General features: G+C 35.7%; 6 protein-coding genes across 6 annotated transcripts; 3 read left to right on the top strand and 3 right to left on the bottom strand.

Moving 5' to 3' along the window:
* The first annotated feature begins 3,320 nt into the window (after positions 1-3,320).
* LOC141392311 (histone H4) lies at positions 3,321-3,645 on the top strand. Its single transcript, XM_073965260.1, has one exon. The coding sequence runs from the start codon at positions 3,321-3,323 to the stop codon at positions 3,582-3,584; it is 264 nt and encodes an 87-aa protein (XP_073821361.1). The 3' UTR covers positions 3,585-3,645.
* A 2,475-nt stretch (positions 3,646-6,120) lies between these two features.
* On the bottom strand, positions 6,121-6,720 carry LOC141392310 (histone H2A-like). Its single transcript, XM_073965259.1, has 2 exons — positions 6,585-6,720; positions 6,121-6,476 (listed from the first exon to the last, which is right to left on the bottom strand). Exons 1-2 carry the CDS (start codon positions 6,718-6,720, stop codon positions 6,121-6,123), a joined length of 492 nt encoding a protein of 163 aa, XP_073821360.1.
* A 2,120-nt stretch (positions 6,721-8,840) lies between these two features.
* On the top strand, positions 8,841-9,215 carry LOC141392309 (histone H2B). The gene has a single exon (XM_073965258.1). It carries the CDS (start codon positions 8,841-8,843, stop codon positions 9,213-9,215), a length of 375 nt encoding a protein of 124 aa, XP_073821359.1.
* Positions 9,216-10,180: 965 nt separating this feature from the next.
* On the bottom strand, positions 10,181-10,989 carry LOC141392903 (histone H1-like). The gene has a single exon (XM_073965873.1). The coding sequence runs from the start codon at positions 10,929-10,931 to the stop codon at positions 10,254-10,256; it is 678 nt and encodes a 225-aa protein (XP_073821974.1). The 5' UTR covers positions 10,932-10,989; the 3' UTR covers positions 10,181-10,253.
* A 2,095-nt stretch (positions 10,990-13,084) lies between these two features.
* Positions 13,085-13,495, bottom strand: LOC141392307 (histone H3). The gene has a single exon (XM_073965257.1). It carries the CDS (start codon positions 13,493-13,495, stop codon positions 13,085-13,087), a length of 411 nt encoding a protein of 136 aa, XP_073821358.1.
* Positions 13,496-13,793: 298 nt separating this feature from the next.
* LOC141392902 (histone H4) lies at positions 13,794-14,191 on the top strand. Its single transcript, XM_073965872.1, has one exon. The coding sequence runs from the start codon at positions 13,819-13,821 to the stop codon at positions 14,128-14,130; it is 312 nt and encodes a 103-aa protein (XP_073821973.1). The 5' UTR covers positions 13,794-13,818; the 3' UTR covers positions 14,131-14,191.
* The last annotated feature ends 1,236 nt before the right edge of the window (positions 14,192-15,427 follow it).

Raw genomic sequence — 15,427 nt, 5'->3', positions numbered from 1 at the left:
GACGCCGCAATGTCTGCCTGGTTGCTCTTTATAGCTGGTAATGTTGGGCTATAAAGTAATCTTTATTAATGTAAACTCGTTAGTGTCTATTTCAAAAAGACACTTTCTTAAAATTCTTATCGAAGAGAGAAGGCCGGATATAATCCTAATTGCTGAGCACAGGCTCAACCCTTCTCACAATTTTAATTTAGAGGGATACAAAATCTTCCTTCAATATCGAAATGGGCAACGCGCTGGCGGTACAGCCGTTGCTATTAAAGAAGGTATACGTTGTGAACGTATACCTATCTCTACTGGTATCATTGAATCCTGTGCGGCGAGGGTATGGAGAGACGATGGCTCCTCTATAGCTTTCGTCTCTTTGTACCTTCGTCCGCAGGATAATCTTTTGGCTCAAGACATGACAGAAGTCATGAATCTTTATAATGGTGGGGAAGTACTAGTCGGTGCAGACCTAAATGCAAAACATGACTCGTGGGGCGGAACCACGAGGAATACAAGTGGGAGAGTACTGGACAGGCTATTATTTGACTGTCCAGACTTTTCAGTCATAGGGTCGGACATACCATCTAGGCCTAATGATGCGTCCGGCTCATACTTAGACATATTTCTTCGTACGCCAGGACTCCCACTGGTTGGTGGTGGAAATATGTCAATGGCTTTTGACTTTGAATCGGATCATAGGGCGATCCAGATTCAAATTGATGTAGGAAATATTACAAGACAAGAAGTTCAGAGTTATCTGAACTTTAATCGTACAAAAGTGGGACGTTTCAGGAGGGAACTGAGACGTGGTCTGGATGAGTGTCTATTGCCCTCAGATAGGAATGTCACTGTCGAGGAAATAGACACTTGTGCAGACAATTTAGGAGAAGTTTTTCGTCACGCTATTGAGCAATCGGTGCCGAAACAAAGAGTTAGGGACCAGGTTCTGGGGGATCTCCCTATGAGAATTCGCTGTTTCATCCGCGAGCGTCGCAGGCTATGCCGCACGCTTCGTAGATCTGGTGATCCAGACAGATATCCAGCTCTTAGAGCTGATATCCGAAATCTGGATCACATCATTGAGGACTCCATTCGAATATTCGAAAGGGATAGACTCAAAACGTATCTTGGGAGTATACGTGTAGATGGGAAGACTTTTGGCAAAGTCAAAAGGGCAGCTGGCTTGGCAGTCAAAGATCCCATTGACCAGCTTGTTAACGGTGATGGAGCCATTATCACCGATGATGGTCTTAAGGCAGAAACCATAGCAGACCATGTGCAGGGAGTGTTTCGGCCCATTGGTGGGTCGGCCAGCGGCTTCTCTGGTGGTCCGATCGATCGGATCCCAGGGGAGTTCGGTTCCTTCCGCAGCTCAGTTAGTCGGGCTGTTGAGGGGACCGATGACCGGTCCCCAATGGTGGAATTCTCCGGCACGTTCTCTGCAGATGGATCTGTAATTGACGATGCCACTCGCTGGAACGAGGGCGGCTTCATACGTCCCAGGAATGTGGGCGAGGCTTTAGCTCGCAGACCAGCACGAAAATCGTGTGGTCTAGATAAAATACCCGATGCTGCCTTAAAGAAGGCAGGCGAGGTAATTTTTGGTTTTCTGGCGGTTTTATTTAATCACTGCCTAAACCTTGGGTACTTTCCCAAAGCATGGAAAGAAGCCATGCTGGTTCCCATCTACAAAAGGGGTTCACCACCAGAGCAATGTGGTAGCTACAGGCCGATATCCCTGCTATCGGCTTTCGGTAAACTCTACGAGCACTTTATTCTGGAAAGATTAAAGAAACTCGTAGAGGACAAACGTGTACTAAAGGACAACCAGTTTGGGTTCAGGGCAGGCCTATCGACTGCCCATGCCCTTACTGCGTTTTCGTCCTACGTTGTTGATGGGCTGAACAAGAGACAAGGCACTATTGCTCTCAGTCTTGACTTCTCCAAAGCCTTCGACACTGTCTGGCATGATGGGTTGTTGGCCAAGATGGTGCGCTTTGGTCTCGATCACCAAACGTGCAGACTGGTAAAGAGTTTTCTCACTGGGAGATCCTTTAAAGTCAAAGTTGGAGAACGACTCTCAAGTCGTAGATCCATCTTGGCTGGGGTACCCCAGGGCTCTTTACTAGGACCCATGTTATACAACATATACGTCAGCGACATGCCACAGCCTCCTCCGGAAGGCCTTGTGCTGTCATATGCTGACGATGTGTTGGTGGCTATGACGGGCCAACTGGCCCGCCATGCCGAAGCCAAAATAAACGACTACCTTGCAGTCCTCGATCGGTATTTCACCTGTTGGGGCCTCAAGCTTAATGGCGAAAAATGTACGGCTGTTATGTTCACTGGGAAAACTCAACACGTACTTCCCAGTTATAGAACATACCGCCCTGTTGTACAAATTGGGCTCAATATTGTGGAAATAAAGGACAGGATGAAATACCTGGGGGTCGTATTTCACAAGAGGTTTGACTTCAACAGGCACATCGACTATATCCTGGCCAGAGCGAAAAAAGTGTTCTTCAGCTACCAGGGGCTGCTGAAAATGAGGGGTGGACTATCCTCTGATGTTAAACTCCTAATATATAGGCAAATTATTAGACCCATCATTTCCTATGCCTTTCCTGTCTGGTTTGACATATCGTCACACCAGATGGAGAGGCTTAGGAAATGGGAGCGGAGAGTACTTGCCTCATGTCTCGGCATGAGGGGAATTATTTACGGCGATAATGGTACTATTAGACGTCACTCTAATAGGGCCATATATGACAGAGCAGAGGGTGACAGAATTGACAGGGTCCTTGTGTCGGGGGCCCTTGAATTTCTGCAAAAATGTAATATGACTGACAACGGGGTTGTTGAAAACGCCTTAAATTGTCACCTAGATATCAACGGATTAAATGAGTGCCGTCACCTGCCTCCAGGTGCATTGCTGTGCTTACTTAATGAGGGATTGTTGTTTGTGGATGGTGAACTTCTTTTCTACCATAGAAGATATAATTCCTTAAATGTAAATAGCATTGTGTATAATAACGCACAATAATTTTTCATGTAAATATATTGTAAATAGTAGTTGTAGTTCCTAGTTTAAGACTTAGTTTTAGTTTTTAGTTTTTAAGTACATGTAAATGTTAATATGGCCCTTTTTTCTTGGATTTTTTTTGGGGCATAAATTGAATTTTATTTTTATTATAATTTGTTAAACTGCTGCTAGTGGCATGACCACAGCTAATATGTATATATGGAGTAGGTAGTGAAGTAGCTACGGGATTTCTTTAAAATAGTACAGTAAGTAAGCCATTCTGTTAGCATGTAAGATTTCTATCCAAATAAATATGGCCTTTGGCAAATTGAAAAAAAAAATTGAAATTGGTATTACCAAGCCAGCTATTAGACGTTTGGCTCGCCGTGGTGGTGTAAAACGTATCTCTGGCCTCATCTACGAAGAAACCCGTGGTGTTCTGAAGGTGTTTTTGGAAAACGTTATTCGTGACGCCGTTACATACACCGAACATGCTAAGCGTAAAACCGTCACTGCTATGGATGTCGTCTATGCTTTGAAGAGACAAGGTCGTACTTTGTACGGTTTCGGCGGTTAAATATTTTCTTGACGCTATTTGGAGAATTTTTCTTTTACAACAAAACAATCGGTCCTTTTCAGGACCACAAAAAATATTTAAAAAGAGATATTTTCTTGTTGAAAATTACAAAAACATAAAAAAATTTAATAAAATATATCAAAAATAAAACTTACCTTAATATATGAAAAATAAAACTAACCATAAAATATTTTCTTTCAGTGCATTTTATTTTTTTCTTTTATTTTCCACATTTCATAATTTTTTTCAAATAATATTCCCTTTTGCCTTCAAAAATAAATGCCGTCGGCAACTCTGACCATTTACATTTATTTTCATAAATTTTTTTCATCATCAAATACTTTTCCATTTTTTCCTTCAAAAATGTTTGCCGTCGGCAACTCTGACCATTTAATTTTATTTTCATAAATTTTTTTCATCATCAAATACTTTTCCATTTTTTCCTTCAAAAATGTTTGCCGTCGGCAACTCTGATCATTACCTTTTTTCTTAAAATTTTTCTTCTTCTTCTTTTTTTTTGCCTTCAAAAATGTTTTACCGTCGGCAACTCTGATCATTCCTTTTTCGTAATACACAAAAATGTTCCTTTATTTCCACTAATACATGTTCTACCGGCAACTCTCATTGTTAGGGTAGCTGCTTGCTTGCTTGATAATACAACGATGTGTGTATACGCTATCGTCGGTCTGTGTGTGCGTGTGTTTGTTCATATAACTAACGCACATCAATGCTATGCCAAGCCAACAATATCTTTGACTGCGATGTTATGTACTTATTTTTTCCTTCAAGTAAAAATGTTTGTTATTTTGTGATGAAATTATTAAAAAATGTTATTAATTTTTTAAATGTATAACGAATATTACCTTTTTTTAAAAAATTTTCATTAAATTAGTTTGAATTTTATTAATATTTACTGCGATTTTTCTCAAAATTATATTCCAAAAATTTTTATAGCATCTCTTTTTTCAAAAATTTGCTTATGAATAAATTCTTCTTCTTCTTATGTTTCATGATTTCACATAAAAATATTTTATCTTTTACTTAATCCTCCAAAAAATCACATAATTTTCTAAATTTCTCTCACTTTATATTGAAATTATTGAAAAAATTCTTCTTCTTATATTTCATGAACTCGCATAGAAAAATTGTATCTTTTACTTATTTATTCAAAAATCACATAATCCTCCAAAATATCACATAATTTTCTAAATTTCCCTCACTTTATGTTGAAATTATTGAGAATTTTCTTCTTCTTCTCGTTTCACTAACTTAAATGACCAAAAAAATTACATAGTTTTCTAAATTTCTCTCACTTTAGTTGAAATTTTTCTTCTTCTTCTTATTTCACTAAATCACATTTTCTTAAATGACCAAAAAAATCACATAATTTTCTAAATTTCTTTTACTTTATGTTGAAATTATAAAAAAAAAAATTCTTCTTCTTCTTCCTATGTTTCACCAAAAAGTATTTTATTTTTTCTCAAACGTCCCAAAAATCACATAAATTCTTTTACTTCATGTTGAAATCATTGAAAATCTTCTTCTTCTTCTTCTTCTTCTTCTTATTTTTCAGTAAAAATAATTTATTTTTTTCTTAAATGTCCACAAAAATCACATATTTTTCTTCTATTTTATGTATTTTTGTTATTTTCTAACAATGATCCTCATTTTATTTCCACAACTCTACTTTTTTCCCTTTGAAAATAAAAAATTTTTTCCGTGCGCACTTCATGTTGTCATCACTCTATTACTAACTTTATGCTCTGACAACATCACCAAAATCGCACATTTCTGCATTTTTTCCTTTCCAAATACAGTTACTTTTTTCTCCTCCAAATTCGCGGCGGCAGAAGAGTTTTTCTAAATAATTTACTCTAACAGCCACTACAACAACACCACCAACGGCCATCATCATCATCGTCATCAACAATCATCATGAACGTATGTAAAGGCATTTGGTTATTCTAACTAACAAACACACCACACACACACACACATTCATAACAGACATCGTCAACTTACAATGAACGAACATTGGCGGGAACATCGATGAACGAATATTGGCGCGAACATCATCGATGAGACGAATGATCTCTTTTTCGCTCTTTCTTACTCTCTCTCTGTCTCTCTATATCTGTCTCGCTATTTCTGTGAAAAACTAAAGCGACATAAAACAAACACAATTCTGCTGGGGGGTAGAAATGAAAAACAGTTACAACAAACGAACATATTTTCTAAGGAAATATGAAAGAAAAAATGTCATTTGCAAAATAATCAAGGGTTGTCGTCGATTAAGAAATATATTATTTTTTGGGCATTTTTATTTTTTCCCTATAAAATGTAAATATAAAATTTTTGGTCATTTTTATTCTTTTCCTATAAAATGTAAATAATGAAAATTAATAGTTTGAATAGATTTTTTCTCTTTTTAAATATATTTTGTCGTCCTGAAAAGGACGGATTGGTTGAATTTTGTATGGATTTTCTTCTTCTATACGATGGTCTGTATTTTTTCCATAATACCTTTCGAGATAATTTAGGCTTTCTTTTCGGTCTTCTTGGGCAAGAGAACAGCTTGAATGTTTGGCAATACACCACCTTGAGCAATAGTGACGCCGGACAGCAATTTGTTCAATTCTTCGTCGTTGCGGATGGCCAATTGCAAGTGACGGGGAATGATACGAGTCTTCTTGTTGTCACGGGCAGCATTACCAGCCAATTCCAAAACTTCAGCAGCCAAATATTCCATGACGGCGGCTAAATATACTGGAGCACCGGCACCAACACGTTCAGCATAGTTGCCTTTGCGCAACAAACGATGAATACGACCGACGGGGAATTGAAGACCAGCACGATTTGAACGGGACTTTGCCTTTCCCTTAACTTTGCCACCTTTACCACGACCAGACATTTTCACTTAATATTTTTTTGAACACTTCACTTAGCACTGAAAAAACACAGAATGATGCCGTTACTCGAATATACCCGTACTATTTATACTTTTCTCTCGCTCATTTAATACACACACATCGAAAACTGGGGTTGTTTGGCCACTATTCCACACAGCAACTGTGACTACCTGAAACATTTGAGCATTTAATGCTTGAAATATTCTTGTTTGACGCCGTAGGTTCATCGTTCTTTCTACAGACTTGTAACCGAGACTGTAGAGGGGACTGCCCCTCTGAATCCTCTGGTAGAGTTCAGCAGTGGCTTCTCTGCGGATGGCTCTTCCATCAATAACGAGTTAAGTTGGGTTGAAAATGGGTTCGTCGACAGCGAAATGGTTGCCTCTGCTATCGCTGCTAGACCCTCCCGCAAGTCCGCAGGGATTGATAAAATTCCGGATGTAGCTGTAAAGAAAGTTGGAGATGTAGTTTCCCCATTTTTATCCGTATTGTTCAACCACTGCCTTAATTTAGGGTACTTTCCAACAAAATGGAAAGAAGCTTTGGTTGTACCAATCTGTAAACCACACTCAGACACAAAAATATGTGCCAATTACAGACCTATTTCCCTGCTTTCACCATTCGGCAAAATATTAGAAAGCATGATCTACAAAAGATTGAAAAGATTCATAGGGGACAAAAGAATTATAAAAGATCGCCAGTTTGGATATAAAGCAAACCACTCCACAACGCATACCTTGGCTGTGTTCTCCAATTATGTAGTTAACGGATTTAAGGGATTTCAAGGCACCATAGCCGTTAGCCTAGATTTTTCTAAAGCCTTTGATGCAGTTTGGCACAAAGGCCTTTTATATAAACTCCAGTCGTTCGGACTGAATACTCAAACGTTGCGAATGGTGGCAAGCTTTCTGGAAGGTAGAGCATTCAGGGTTAGAGTTGGTGATAAGATATCTGAGCAAAGACAGGTCATGGCGGGGGTACCGCAAGGTTCTCTTCTAGGGCCTGTCTTGTTCAATATTTTTATCAGAGATATCCCTGACCCACCAGAAGGGGGCTTGCTACTGTTATACGCAGACGATATTTTATTGGCTTTAAGAGGAAGATATGCCAAAACTATTGAAAGACGTTTAAACGAATACATGAATCAGTTATTTGAATATTTCAATAAGTGGGGTTTTAAATTAAACATAGAAAAATGTGTGACAGTGGTCTTCAAGGGAAAGCCCAGAGCTGCGCGCCCCAACATAAGAAAATTTATACCTAATATTACAGCAGGTGAACATACAATAGCTGTTTCGGACAGGATGAAGTACCTAGGAATACTGTTCGATAATAAATTTCAATTCTGTCGCCACGTGGACTTCATCCTGTCCAAAGCGAAAAAAGTATACCATGCTTATGCGAAATTGTTTTCCAAGAGAGGGGCACTTTCTAAAGAAGTGAAACTCCTCATTTACAAACAAATTATTCGACCAATTATTACTTATTCCTTTGCTGCGTGGGCTGACTTATCCTCATCGCAGATGGAGAGAATAAGGAAATTTGAGAGAGCAATTCTGACTTCAGCACTTGAACTCGGGCGAAATTTAGATATCAATGGAGTCCCTAGACGACCTTCAAACAAAAGATTGTATTCTTCTGTGCAATTTGATAGAATTGATATGTTCATGGTCAAGGGGGCCTTAAAGTTCCTCGAAACGTTGCAAAATATCGATAATGATTTAGTCCAAGATATCCTCACTATTGAAGAGGATATAACGGCCCTTCTCTCCAGGAGGCATTTGCCTCCTGCAGCTTTATCTAAGCTTAGAGATGAGGGTCTGTTGTTTGACGATGACCGGATAATGTATTATCACAGACGGTACCAGAGGTATGATTGGAGATCTGATCCGGTATACATTACGGATCAGTAATCATTGTATATATTGTATATAGATAGTATATAAGGCTTAGTATGTAAGTTTATTAGCATTATTATTATTAGTATGTAAGTTTTCTTTATATAACCTTTTTAAAAAATCTTTGAAAAAGACCAGTTTTTGGATAAATTTTTCTGGCACTGAATTGTAAAACTAATTTTTGAAACAAAACTTTGTATAAATGGAACTATGCTAGCACATAACTGCAGCACAATAAATGTTTAATATAGTAGTCTTAAGTCATTTCTGTATTTATGAGAATATTTATTTAATATACCAAATCACATACTTTAGCTATTAAGTATTTTTTGTAAAATGAAATTGAACAAATAAAATAGCTAATTTAAAAGCAAAAGCAAAGCCGTAGGTTCATCATTTGTGAACAGTGTTAAAAGTGTTTGTGTGATTAAAAAAACTAAAAGTGAAAAATGCCTCCAAAAACCAGTGGTAAAGCAGCAAAGAAGGCCGGCAAAGCCCAAAAGAACATCACCAAGGGCGATAAGTCGAAGAGACGTACCAAGCGTAAGGAGAGTTACGCTATCTACATTTACAAAGTGTTGAAGCAAGTCCATCCTGATACTGGTATTTCGTCAAAGGCTATGAGCATCATGAACAGTTTCGTGAATGACATCTTCGAACGTATTGCCGCCGAAGCCTCTCGTTTGGCCCACTACAACAAGCGCTCTACCATCACCAGTCGGGAAATCCAAACCGCTGTCCGTCTATTGTTGCCCGGTGAATTGGCTAAGCACGCTGTCTCTGAAGGTACCAAGGCTGTTACTAAATACACCAGCTCCAAGTAAATGCCTTGATTTTTTCATCAATTCGTCGAAATTCAAACATAAAAGGCCCTTTTCAGGGCCACAAAAAACATTTTAAAAGAGATCAAATTTTTGTCGAAACACTAATTTTTCCATTATTTACATTTTTAATAAAGAAACTTTTTTATTTTAAAATTTTAAAATTCCTCACATTCCAGCAAAAATAATACATTTCCATGTATTTACTAAAATGACGCCGTCAACTCTTGTTTTGCCGTGGTTCATATTGCTTTTTTGCTTGCTTGGCTACTCTATGTGTGTAATGTGTGTACAACAACACGCCATCCACTGTATGGGTATGTGTGTGTGCTTGTGCGATGTTACTTTGTATTGCCGTCGGCAGTCACCACCAATATCGAAAATGTATAAACGAACAACAAACATGTATAAGCATTTTGCCTGTAATACTTCACTACGCCAATGCCGAATATGAAGCGCAAACGTTTTTAAGGGGAAATTTTTTTGGTGGTGGCGCAAAAATTAACGGGACATTTTTCAATGGAAAAAATAGAAAGAGAAATAAAATAGAGTTGCAACATAACTTCATTAGAATAGAAAAACATTCCTGATTAAAAAAATCTCCTTTTACCCAGCAAACAATTTTTGCAAAAAGAAAAAATTATCATTTTTGAAGATTAAATGAAAAATTCCAAAAATATGAAATTAGATGAAAATGACCATAATTAGACAAACAAAAATTAGTCACATTTATTTTATGACCCAGACTAAAATTTTAATCCCTTTGTGGTGTTATTTTGTGGAATGCCCATAATAAAACAGGCTCAATGTTAATTACCTAATAGGAAAAGTAATTAGTGAGGGTAATATTTTTCCTAAAATCAGACACGTGTGTATTTTTCTTATTTATTTAGGTAATAAAACAATAAATAGTAATAATAAATAGTTTGAAGTAAAGATTTTCTCTTTTTGAATTTAATTTGTAGCCCTGAAAAGGGCTGTTAGATATTATGCTTTCGAATATCGAAAAATGTTGTCAACAAGTAATCTTTCTGGGAAAAATTACTTCTTGGCGGCGGCTTTCTTGGCAGCTGGCTTCTTTGGTGCGGCGGCTTTTTTGGGTTTAGCAGCTGCTGTTTTTGCCTTGGGTGCCTTTGGTTTGGTGGCAGATGCTTTAGCGGCGGTTTTTGCTGGTTTAGCCTTAACTGTACCGGTTTTCTTGGCAGCCTTAGCCTTTGTTTTGTCAGCCTTCTTCTTCTCAGCGGTCTTTTTGGCGGCAGATGGCTTCTTGGCAGCGGTTTTCTTTTCACCGGCGGCCTTTTTAGGGGCAGCCTTCTTCTTCTTCTCAGCAGCTGGGGCCTTCTTCTTCTTTTCAGCAGTCTTTGCTTTGGGTTCCTTGGAAGCCGAGGCGGACAATTTGAATGAACCAGAAGCACCCTTACCTTTAGTTTGGATGAGTTTTCCACTGGCAACAGCGCTCTTCAAATATTTCTTGATGAAAGGAGCCAATTTTTGGGCATCAACCTTGTAGGTGCTGGCCAAATATTTCTTGATGGCAGGCAATGATGAACCACCACGTTCCTTCAATGTTTTGATGGCGGCGTCAACCATTTGTTGGGTTGGTGGATGAGTAGGGGCAGCTGATGGTTTCTTTGCTTTGGCTGCGGCCTTCTTTGGTGCCTTTTTCTCAACAGCGGCAACTGGGGAGGCGGTGGCTTCAACAACGGCGGCGTCAGACATGATTATTCACTTTTATGTTTATATTTCACTGTAACACAAATACACTCACAAATTTATGTGTACTATTAAATTGTTATTGGCAATTTTTAAAAATGGTAGGTACATTGAAAAGATGAGAAGTGCATAGTAGTCAATAGCTATATTTTTCGAAATATTGTGTGGAAGCGTGTTTAATTTTTTACAAAAGTTTTCGTAGGAATTTAATTTTTCCGAAGAATCTTTGAATATTTTTATAAAAGATATTTTACACATTTCTTGTATAGATATCAGGCCATATTTTAACGAAAATTTGGTGTAATTTCCTTTATCCGTTTAAAAGTTATAAGCGTTTAACTTCACAGATTGTAAAAATGTAATCACAAATTTGTAACTAAATTTGAAAAAATTATGAATTTTTTCAAAAATATTTTTCCAAATTCTATTTGAGAATAAAGCCTGATATGTTTACTTTAGGATAAAATTAAAATATTGACATATTTCACATTTTCACTGTGAAAAAAATTCAAAATCTTTATGTGGTCCAAGACGGCAGAAATCCTCTTGTTGGCATATTTTCAATGAAGAAAAGTTTTTCTTCAAAGAAATTTTTAAAGCTCAAATCTAATTAAGTTTTATAAAAATTTCTTAAAAAACATTTCAGAATCTGTATATTTACACCAAATTATAACATTATTCATAAAAAGTAGTTATTTCTTTGGAAAAGTTAAAAAAATCTTCCCATTACCGTATACCACCTATGGACAAACATTCACTGTCAAAGGTAATATTTTTGAAAATTGAAATATTTTTGCTAAATTAAATGAAAATCGCTCAAAAATTAATTTTTAATAAAATATGAGGACATTTTCGTTAAAATTTAGTAAAAATTTCATCAATTTTTACAAAAAATATTCTCCAAAAATAATTCTTCCTTTGCTAGTACATATCAAGGAAAAAACCATATAGAATTACTGAAGTTTTTCACACGTACTTTTTTCCTTATTTCATTAATAATTTTGATATTTATTGCAAAAATGTATATAATAAAATAAATAAATCCCTTTTCTATGACAATTTTGTAAAAATAATACAAGATTTAAACAATTTTCTTCAAAGAAAATTTTTTTCTAAAATGTAGTATTACGCCTTTCAAATGGCCAAGAAATATTCGCCATCTCTATGTGATACAATTTTTGACAAATATTTTTAAAAAAATTATCCTAAATTTTACTAAATTAAAAAATATATAGCTGAAAAGAAAAAAATTGCATATTTCATTCATCATTATCTGAAAAGAAAAATAAAACAAAACAGAGAGCATTTGCCGCCAAAAAATTTCAACCATATTGAGTGAGAAATAGTGAGAGCATTATTGCAGAGAACATTTTGCGCCAAATTTAGTGAACATATGCCTTGTGGATATTAGTATACACACAAAAACAAGTTCAATAGAACAAATATTTGTTATGAAGAAAATAAGAAGAAGAAGAAAAAACATTGCCCTTAAAGAAGAAATTAATATGGACGGACGCCGTCAAAAAGACCAATAGAAAAGAAAGAAGAAGAATAAATGTATATTCTAATAGGAAAATATTACTGACGCCATCAAAAACCACACAAAGAAAAGAAAGAAGAAGAACACAAATGTGCATTTCAATGGGAAAATTTTACTGACGCCGTCAAAAATTACATATAGAAGGAAATTTCAATAAGTTTGTTCAAGAAGAAGAATAAAATGTGTCTTTTTAGGGAAAAATGATATTTTTTGTTTCAAGAAGAACAAAATATTTAATGGAAAAATTTTACTGACGCCGTCAAAAATTACCTATAGAAGCAAATTTTAATATTTTTTTTTAAAGAAGCAGAACAAAAGGTTTCTTTGAAAGGGAAAATTGTAATATTATATTTTTTTCAAGAAGAAGAATAAAATGTGTCTTCTAATGGGAAATTTTTACTGACGCCGTCAAATATGACTCATACAAGAAAATTTTAAAATATTCCTAAATCAGCATCAAAAATGAAACAAACACAAAGAAAAATATTTATTTATTTAAAATGTTAAAAATAATAAATAGTTTGATGAAAAAATAATCTCTTTTTTATAAATTTTTTGTGGTCCTGAAAAGGACCGATTGTTTTGTTGTAAAAAAAAATGTTTTTAAAACGTCAAGAATTTAAGCACGTTCTCCACGGATACGTCTGGCCAATTGAATATCTTTAGGCATGATGGTGACACGTTTAGCATGGATGGCGCACAAGTTTGTATCTTCGAAAAGACCAACCAAGTAGGCTTCACTGGCTTCTTGCAAGGCCATAACAGCAGAGCTCTGGAAACGCAAATCAGTTTTGAAATCTTGAGCAATTTCACGAACCAAACGTTGGAAGGGCAATTTGCGGATCAACAATTCAGTACTCTTCTGGTAACGACGGATTTCACGCAAGGCAACAGTACCAGGACGGAAACGATGAGGCTTCTTGACGCCGCCGGTGGCTGGTGCGCTCTTACGAGCGGCTTTAGTGGCCAATTGCTTACGAGGAGCCTTTCCACCAGTCGATTTACGGGCAGTTTGCTTAGTACGAGCCATTTTTCACTTTAGTTTTTTCACTTCACTTAGGTATGCACACAAACACTGTTAACACTGTAATAACTGTGCCATCCATCCATATAGCGGTATTTATAGAAAATTTCGAAGAGGCGGCTATGATTAGGGGTGGGTAAACCAGTAAAGACAGCTGTGCGCGCCCAAAATGTGTACTAACACATACACAAATACATGTGTATTCCATTAAGACTCTTGGTTAGTCAAACAGGCCAATTTTTGTATAAATAGAAGCCGCCAGCCTTCGAAAAAACATTCGTTCTTGTGCTTTCGTGAAGTGTTAAGTGATTTAAAAAAAAAAGTGAAAAATGACTGGTCGTGGTAAAGGTGGCAAAGGCTTGGGAAAAGGTGGCGCTAAACGTCACCGTAAAGTGTTACGTGATAATATCCAAGGTATTACCAAGCCAGCTATTAGACGTTTGGCTCGCCGTGGTGGTGTAAAACGTATCTCTGGCCTCATCTACGAAGAAACCCGTGGTGTTCTGAAGGTGTTTTTGGAAAACGTTATTCGTGACGCCGTTACATACACCGAACATGCTAAGCGTAAAACCGTCACTGCTATGGATGTCGTCTATGCTTTGAAGAGACAAGGTCGTACTTTGTACGGTTTCGGCGGTTAAATATTTTCTTGACGCTATTTGGAGAATTTTTCTTTTACAACAAAACAATCGGTCCTTTTCAGGACCACAAAAAATATTTAAAAAGAGATATTTTCTTGTTGAAATTTACAAAAACATAAAAAAATTTAATAAAATATATCAAAAATAAAACTTACCTTAATATATGAAAAATAAAACTAACCATAAAATATTTTCTTTCAGTGCATTTTATTTTTTTCTTTTATTTTCCACATTTCATAATTTTTTTCAAATAATATTCCCTTTTGCCTTCAAAAATAAATGCCGTCGGCAACTCTGACCATTTACATTTATTTTCATAAATTTTTTTCATCATCAAATACTTTTCCATTTTTTCCTTCAAAAATGTTTGCCGTCGGCAACTCTGACCATTTAATTTTATTTTCATAAATTTTTTTCATCATCAAATACTTTTCCATTTTTTCCTTCAAAAATGTTTGCCGTCGGCAACTCTGATCATTACCTTTTTTCTTAAAATTTTTCTTCTTCTTCTTTTTTTTTTGCCTTCAAAAATGTTTTACCGTCGGCAACTCTGATCATTCCTTTTTCGTAATACACAAAAATGTTCCTTTATTTCCACTAATACATGTTCTACCGGCAACTCTCATTGTTAGGGTAGCTGCTTGCTTGCTTGATAATACAACGATGTGTGTATACGCTATCGTCGGTCTGTGTGTGCGTGTGTTTGTTCATATAACTAACGCACATCAATGCTATGCCAAGCCAACAATATCTTTGACTGCGATGTTATGTACTTATTTTTTCCTTCAAGTAAAAATGTTTGTTATTTTGTGATGAAATTATTAAAAAATGTTATTAATTTTTTAAATGTATAACGAATATTACCTTTTTTTAAAAAATTTTCATTAAATTAGTTTGAATTTTATTAATATTTACTGCGATTTTTCTCAAAATTATATTCCAAAAATTTTTATAGCATCTCTTTTTTCAAAAATTTGCTTATGAATAAATTCTTCTTCTTCTTATGTTTCATGATTTCACATAAAAATATTTTATCTTTTACTTAATCCTCCAAAAAATCACATAATTTTCTAAATTTCTCTCACTTTATATTGAAATTATTGAAAAAATTCTTCTTCTTATATTTCATGAACTCGCATAGAAAAATTGTATCTTTTACTTATTTATTCAAAAATCACATAATCCTCCAAAATATCACATAATTTTCTAAATTTCCCTCACTTTATGTTGAAATTATTGAGAATTTTCTTCTTCTTCTCGTTTCACTAACTTAAATGACCAAAAAAATTACATAGTT

Source organism: Musca autumnalis, unplaced genomic scaffold, assembly GCF_047663935.1.
Source record: "Musca autumnalis isolate F117 unplaced genomic scaffold, ASM4766393v1 scaffold_2, whole genome shotgun sequence".
NCBI lineage: Eukaryota > Metazoa > Arthropoda > Insecta > Diptera > Muscidae > Musca > Musca autumnalis.
The sequence above is the reverse complement of the archived record's forward strand: the minus strand, read 5'-3'. Positions and strand labels throughout refer to the sequence as shown.